The sequence below is a fragment of the Colobus angolensis genome, unplaced genomic scaffold, assembly GCF_000951035.1.
Source record: "Colobus angolensis palliatus isolate OR3802 unplaced genomic scaffold, Cang.pa_1.0 Scaffold22, whole genome shotgun sequence".
Taxonomy (NCBI): domain Eukaryota; kingdom Metazoa; phylum Chordata; class Mammalia; order Primates; family Cercopithecidae; genus Colobus; species Colobus angolensis.
In genome coordinates, this window is record NW_012115377.1 from 3,811,846 (window position 1) to 3,819,671 (window position 7,826).

General features: G+C 54.4%; 1 protein-coding gene across 1 annotated transcript in view; it reads right to left on the bottom strand.

Annotated features, from left to right (window-relative positions):
* SLC25A23 (solute carrier family 25 (mitochondrial carrier; phosphate carrier), member 23) overlaps positions 1 to 7,826 on the bottom strand; it is a 24,167-nt gene extending 16,341 nt beyond the window's left edge. Inside the window, exons 1-8 of the mRNA XM_011943533.1 lie at positions 7,680 to 7,826; positions 6,418 to 6,544; positions 5,725 to 5,812; positions 5,020 to 5,131; positions 3,165 to 3,323; positions 2,929 to 3,081; positions 2,589 to 2,696; positions 927 to 1,094 (exon numbers count right to left, since the gene is read on the bottom strand). Coding sequence (XP_011798923.1) covers positions 927 to 1,094; positions 2,589 to 2,696; positions 2,929 to 3,081; positions 3,165 to 3,323; positions 5,020 to 5,131; positions 5,725 to 5,812; positions 6,418 to 6,448 — 819 coding nt within the window. The 5' untranslated portion in view covers positions 6,449 to 6,544; positions 7,680 to 7,826. The remainder of the gene's footprint in view (positions 1 to 926; positions 1,095 to 2,588; positions 2,697 to 2,928; positions 3,082 to 3,164; positions 3,324 to 5,019; positions 5,132 to 5,724; positions 5,813 to 6,417; positions 6,545 to 7,679) is intronic.

Consider the following 7,826-nt stretch of genomic DNA (forward strand, 5'->3'; position numbering starts at 1 on the left):
ACAAGAGTGAGACTCCATGTCAAAAATAAATAAATAAATAAAAATAATTCCAAGACAGCAGCAGCAGAGCGTTGCACCAAGCACAGGGCCCTTCTGAGCATGGGGTCCTTTGCGACTTCACCGGTCACATGCCCATGAAGCAGGACTTGTCTTGCATACAAAGATTTTGGGGGGAAACGCTTGGGGACATCCAGGACCATGCTAACTGGGGAGACCTGGCGATCCCAACTAGGAGAAGGTAAAAACCACAGATAAGGCCCCTGGAAGAAAAAGAGCAAGAACTGTCTGGACCTGCCTGTGTTGATAAAGGTCTCAAGATGCTGGTGATTGGGTGTGGTTCTTATGGTAACAGCAGATGCTCAAATGGGCAGGCCCTGAAGATGACCTTGACTTAGAGACAGAGGCCGGGTCCGATACCTGCTTCGGGGAAGTTGGGTGTCTTTGAGACTCATCTTTGCCTGCTTTTTCTTTTTCTTTTTTTTTTTTTTGAAAAGGAGTCTTGCTGTGTTGCCCAGGCTGGAGTGCAGTAGCGGGATGTTGGCTTACTGCAACCTCTGCCTCCCAGGCTCAAGCAATTCTCATGCCTCAGCCTCTTGGAGTAGCTGGGATTACAAGCACACACCACCATGCCCGGCTAATTTTTGTAATCTTTGCCTGCTCTTATGGTTCTGTCAGCTAGAGTGGTCCCTGACTTTCAGGTGACCCGGGAAGGCTGAACTGCTAATCAAAATTAAGTGGAGAAGTGGGAGAGTCCAATACCTGGAAGCGTTCCCCAGGATTCCCAGGTCCAAGGTGCTCCTCACTTCGTAAATGCCTTTCTCTAGCTATAGGAGGTCAACTGAGCCAGCCCCAGGGGAAGGGGAAGAAATGTCCTGTGGGCAAATCCCAGAGGGGAGCAGGGAGGGAGGGGCGGGCTGCCCACAGACCTCATAGACGGCCAAGTCGATGCCCGCATAGGGGATGATGCCCAGCACGTTGGGCAGGTAGCCGCGGTAGAAGGCACGGGGCCCCTCCCTCTCCAGGATCCGCCTGGCGCAGTCCAGCAGCCCCTTGTACTGGCCCGTCCGGCGCAAGGTCAGCCGCGTCTTCAGCACCTGGGGAGAACCCGGTTATCCCTGGAAAAGCTGCCCCCACCAAATCACTACATCCAGGAATGAAGACACCTAGAAATAGCTACTCCTGAAAACCGATGCCCTGAGAACAACCGAATTTTAAAAACCACCTACTCCAGAATCTTCTGCTATCCCCAAATCTCTATACCCAGAAATAGTTACACCTACCAAAGTGCACGCATGTGGCACCACCACTAACTGTGTCCTGATATCTTTATTTTATTTTTTGGTCATTTCTGTAGAGATGGGGACTTGCTATGTTGCCCATGCTGGTCTCGAAATCCTGGGCTCAAGCGATCCTTCCACCTCCCAAAGGACTGGGATTACAGGCATAAGCCATCACGCCCAGACCTCCAGTATCTTGTTCCCTTCTGCTTTCATAGAGAAACTGTAACTTTTAGCAAGCACACAGCCACTAGAAGGAAAGATGACATTTCCCAGATGCTCTGGGTATGTGGCTATGTCACTATGTCCTAGCCAAAGAAATAGAAGGAAGAGAAAGAGGTACACATGAGGTTCAGAAAGCATCCTTAGAGGTGGGGAGGTGTTTCCTCTTTTGTCTCTTCTTCCTTCTTGGCTGGACTATGGAATGTGATGAACGGAGCACAAGCAGCCACATTGGTCCATGAGGTTGTGTAACAAGATAGACAGAAAGAACCTGCATCTCTGACACTCTGAAGCTACCATCTCAGCCTGAAATGCTCATCTGTAGACTTTGTTGACGTGATTGAAGTTTTTCTTTCTTTTTTTTTTTTTGAGATGGAGTCTTACTCTGTTGCCCAGGCTGAGTGCAGTGACACGATCTTGGTTCACGGCAACCACTGCCTCCCAGGTTCAAGTCATTCCCCTGCCTCAGCTTCCTGAGTATCTGGGATTACAGGCGCCCACCACCATCCCCAGCTAATTTTTGTATTTTTAGGAGAGATGGTATTTCACCATGTTGGTCAGGCTGGTCTCGAACTCCTGACCTCAGGCAATCCACCTGCCTCGGCATCCCAAAGCACTGGGATTACAGGTGCTAGACATCGTGCCCAGTTGACATGATTTAAGTTTTCTGTCACTTTCAGAATCTGAACAATACACTGCATAACCTGAAACCTGAAATAATTTATCTGAAAACACGTAGCTAGGACAGTCTATCCTTAGAAGAGGCATATTCATAAACAGTTGGTGACACCTAGACACAACGTCCCTGGGAACGTGCACCCTATCCTTAGAGGACGCATATTGATAAACAGCTGGCTCCTGCAACTACCGTCCAAACAAGGATAACCAACACTACCTTCCCCAGAAATTATATCTCAGTTGTAATACCCAGACAGGCTACATCTGAAATAGCATTACTCTGATGACCCATACTCCAAATCAGAGAGACAAAGGTATAATCCTAATGGATATCATGAAATGCGGAGTGAGATGGGTACAGCAGGCCCCCCACCCTGCCGTGGGGCCTCCGCTGGGGTCCCTCCTTCTCACCTCCATGGGGTAAATGATGGTTTGGGCTGTGGCACCAGCCAGGGAGCCAGCCACGAAGCGCTCCTGCACATGCAGCGTCTCCTGCTGCCCCAGGATGGCCCTCTTGATCTGAGGCGGGGAGACACAGGGATGGGTAGGACCATGGGGGTTGAACCTTCCTTGCACTCCACTGTTCTCCTGGCTTCCACAGAACTGGCCTGCTGTGGGCATTCATGCAGAGCAGATGCCTGATCCTGGGGAACTGTGTTCACCACCCACCCCCCAAGCCAATCCCGTAAATCTTTATGTACAGCCCAGTCTTTCCTGTGGCAAGTACATTCCTCCCTGTACCTGCCCTCACCTGCTCATAGGCCATGAACTTGATAGCTGACTCGGGGGCAATCTTGAGTACGTTAATACCATTGCCGCGCCACAGGGAGCGGATGCCCCCCTCAAGGACCATGCTTCGAAGCCCCCCCAGGATGTTCAGCCGGTTGGTCTTTGAGGCATGGACCTGAAGGGGGAGACAACAGCTTGGAGGTCCCCTCCCAGGTGTCAGGCCTTGGGGAGGGGGCAGATCTCTCCAGGGTCCCTCACCTGCATGAAGACCTTGATGCGGTCCAGAGGGGCCGTGCCTGTCCGTGACACGGCGCCTGCCACTGCGCCAGCCACCAGCTGCTTCCACCACATGCCCGTCAGTTTCTCCTGCTTTGAGAACTCATCCGGCACTGTCAGGCATTCGCCAATGTCCAGGACCTGAAGATACAGGTGCTGGGGGTGTCATGCCATGGTAGGGACAGGGAGATGTGACTCATTCCTAAATAGGGGAGTTTCCTCCATGAATCCTAGGATACCCTAGAGTCTGCCAATGACTCTTGCTTGGAGATCCCAGAAGAGTCCTGTTGGGTCCTACCAGGTGTCACCAAAGCATCTAACCTAGCAGCCTCCTTAGAAGATCCCAATATCCTACCAAATCCGACCATAGGATCTGCCAAATCCCACTAAAGAATCCTATTCAAGTATCTGCCACATAAAGATCCCTCCAGGCTGGGCGTGGTGGCTCACATCTGTAATCCCAGCACTTTGGGAGGCCAAGGTGGGAGAATTCCTTGGGGCCAGGAGTTCAAGACCAGCCTGGGCAACAGAGCAAGATCCCATCTCTACAAAAATTGGCCAGGCATGTGCCTGTAGTGCCAGCTACTCAGGAGGCCAAGGCGGAAGGACTGCTTGAGCCCAGGAGTTCAAGGCTACAATGAGCTATGATCATACAACTGCATTCCAGCCTGGGCAACAGAGTAAGACCCTGTCTCTAACAGCAAATAAAGATCCCTCCAGGGCAAATGAGATTCTACTGAAAGATCCCACTCAAGGGTTTTCCATATAATGATTCCAGAAGATCCCTCCAGGGCCATATAAGATCTTACCAGGCACCGCCCATATAAGGACCCCAGCAGATCCTTCTCAGGGACCCACCAGATCTCACAGCGATCTCCTCCACAGGGAATCCCTGTGCAGGAATTACCTCCTGTCTAGAATTTCCAACCAAAGTCCCCATGAATCCTTTGGGGTGGGAGTCTCTGGATCTCCAAAGAGGTTCTCATCGGATCCCACAGATGGATCCCCCTCCGGATGCCATCAGATCCTACCGGACACATTGCTCATAGATACTTCACCCGGGAACTAGGGATCTACAGCAAATCCCCACTACCCTCTCTAGTGGCTCCCACTGGATCCTCTGAAGATCGTGGTGTTTTTTTTTGTTTTTTTTGAGATGGAGTCTGGCTTTGTCGCCCAGGCTGGAGTGCAGTGACATGATCTTGGCTCACTGAAAGCTCTGCCTCCCAGGTTCACACCATTCTCCTGCCTCTGCCTCTCTAGTAGCTGGGACTACAGGCGCCCGCCACTATGCCTGGCTAATTTTTTTTGTATTTTTAGTAGAGATGGGGTTTCACCATGTTAGCCAGGATGGTCTCGATCTCCTGATCTCGTGACCCGCCTGCCTCGGCCTCCCAAAGTGCTGGGATTCCAGGCGTGAGCCACCGCGCCCAGCCAAGACTGTGGTTTTTGAACGATTCCGTTCAGCGGTAGAATCCTTTATCCAGGCAGAGAACCCAGCAGAAGGGAGCTGTGTGGGTGGAAGGTGGGAGGCCTGGTGCCCCATCTGGTGAGCTCTTTCTTTCCTGCACCCGCAACCCCCGCACGCTGTCCCCAGAGGCCCCGATGTAAGTCTCAAGGGCTGCGCTTCAATCAGACAGCAGAGATGTCCCAAATGGGACCCTTGAACCCCAAGTGTAGAAAGAGAGGAACAGACCCTCATCCCTCAGCTGCTGCCAGTGCCTTCTCCTTCTGGAAAGTCCTGGCCCAGCCCGTCCAAGCCCTGGGGAGATCGGAGCAAGGCCCCCCTGGGGAAGAGGGCACAGCCTTCAGCCAGGGAAAGCCACCCCCACCTCACCGTGGAATGCTTCCAGAAATACAGCACGTCCTCCACATTTTCCAGCGAATGCAACAGGAAGTGGTCGCGCCATTCTTGCCAGTCAATGGTCATTGTGCCGTCTCGGTCCATGCTGGGGGGAAGAGTGAGGGTGGAGGAGGACAGGCTCAGTGCCTGGGGGTGGGCTAGGCTTGGGTGAAGTTCTGCTAGGTTTTGCAGTTTGGGAGGTTCAAGTCCTCATATCAGCCCTATTGGAGACATAGCAGTATTGCCATCATTTTCTTTTTTCTTTTTTTTTCTTTTGTTTTGAGATGGAGTCTCGCTCTGTCACCCAGCCTGGAGTGCAATGGTGCGATCTCGGCTCACGGCAACCTCTGCCTCCTGGGTTCAAGCAATTCCCCTGCCTCAGCCTCCCAGATAGCTGGAATTACAGGCATGTGCCACCACGCCTGGCCAATGTTTGTATTTTTAGTAGAGATGGGGTTTTACCATGTTGACCAGGCTGGTCTCGAACTCCTGACCTCAGGTGATCCACCTGCCTCCATCTCCCAATGTGCTGGGATTGCAGATGCAAACCACTGCACCTGGCCAGATCTGTCTGACTTCAAAGCCCCAGCCTCTCAGCTGTATCCTCCTTGGGACTAGGTCTGGAGCCCAGAAGACAGAGATGGCCAAGGGGTCACTGTGTCCTGAGTTACTTTGGATTCCAGACCCCCAGTGACTCACCTGTGCAGAATTTTCTCCGCCTGCTCCAGCGAGATGGAAATGCCCAGAGCCCGGAAACTCTGTTGGATCTCAGAGACGTCAATGTGACCTGGGGAGGGGACCGGAGGTGGGGAAGCATGTGCGTGTGAGGACACCTGGGGAGCCCCAGGACCAAGAATCAGAACAGCTTGGAATGGAGGTGGTCTAGCAAGATCAGGGGCTCCAGAAACCTAGGACAAGGCTTGCAGCAGGGCTGTGGGGGGATCCCTGACTCACTGGGGCCAGAGAGGTAGAACTGGGAAATACTGGGGGGGCTTCTCTGTTCTGTGAATGAATGAAGGAATCCAGGGGTAATTGGGGGTCTCTATGCCATGGGGAATTGAGAGGCAATATCCGCAACCCAGATGCTGCTCTGAGGGGCTCTCTGTCCTACTGGGTACCCAGGAACAGCATGGGGTATTTTTGCCCCCTAGAAAAACCTAAGGGTAATTATCAGAGTTCTGCCCCAGAAGGGAAAGGAGGTGGGATGGGCTGGCTGGGCCTCGAACCACCTAGCTGGGGGGGTGAGGAGCGCTCCTGAAATAGCCTGTGAGTCATCCGGGAGAAGCGGCCCTCCCCCTCTCCTCCTAGGCTGCCAGTTCTAACCCCACTGATGTCTCTAGGGCCCCCACAGCCCTATCCCTGGGGGCCTGCAGGCAGGCCGCAGGACCTTACCGTCCTGGTTCCGGTCAAGACTGTGAAACATGAGCAGCAGACGCTGTTCCCGCTCCTGCAGGTAGCGGGAAAATTCCTCCAGGTCAAGCCCGCCATCTGGGTCAGCGTCACCCTCAGACGAGATACCCTGGCGGAGGAAAAGGGGAAAGAGGTGACTCCAGGAACCTGCTCCTGATCTGGAGGGGACGCACGTCACCTTATGTCTTAGGAGCCCAGAGCCCCCAGTGCCTTGAGGAAGGGGTCAGTTCTCCCTCAGTCAGCTAGCTTCTCAGTCAGATCCCTACAGCCACCACAGGTCTGTGCCGTGGGTGTCAATGGTCTAGTTTTCCTGGTGAGCAAACTGAGGCTCTGCAAGGTCAAGCCACCAGTTCAAGGTCACAGAACCAGGAAATGGTAACCTTGGGTTCTCGTCTCTAAAGCCTGTCCTCCCAGCTGTCCCTTGTTTTTATTTTTTATTTTGTTTTAGGTACCTCATTCCTGTTGAACCCAACTGCCTCTTTAAAAATCCCTGTCCACATGGGGGTCCTAGGAGTTCCCTTTGGAGGCAGCCCTGGGTGATGTGGGGTAGGAGAGAACCAAGCAGAGTGGCTGAGGCCTTGGTTTTTCCCAGTTGGGAAGTGGGAGGTTGGACTGGTCTCGGGGACGCTGTGGTTGTTTTAGAGCGATCTGGGGCTACAGGTGTGGGAAGGGCCTGCAAGGTGGAGGTGGGGGTGGCGGGGGGGCAAGTCCTTGTGATAAGTGCATTTCCAGCTGCCGGTGACCACAGACAGGATTGGGTCCCTGGCTGGGGCAACCCGGGACAGTGAGCCAGGCCTGTGAACAGTCCATGAAAGGGCAGGCCAGGGAATGTAAACACAGGGACGGGGGCAGCTGCAGGCCAGGGCAGTAGGTGCCCAGAGGATGGAGGGTGTGTCTCCTGGAGGTGGGAGCAGGGTACGTCTTGGGCTGTGCAGTCCGCAGGAGGGTGTGTCCCGGGCAGAGGGCAGAAAAGCTCCCCCATCTCTTCCCAGGCAGACGCCCCCTGCTACCCGGGAGGGGGCATCGGGTGTTGGCCGCGGAATTGCAGGCTTGGGGCCTCGGCGGCCCTGTCTTGACCGACCCCGTTAGGCCAAACACGAGTGGGCAGGGGGAAGGAGATAAAGACACAGACCCTGGAGTCCAGCCACAGGTAGTCCCTGGGCTCCGGCCGCCCCATTCAGGGGCATGGGTGACCGGGAGCGGGCGGGGCCGGGAGGGGAGGAGGTCCCCGGGAGTGGGGGTACCTGTTGGGCGCCGGGGTCTGGGTTGCCCCCGCCCAGCCTGGCCAGCCCCTGGCGCAACTCGTGCACGTCCACGCGGCCATCCTTGTTACTGTCCAGCTCCTCGAACAGGCGACCCCAGCGCTGCCGCCGCTCCGCGTCACCCGGGCT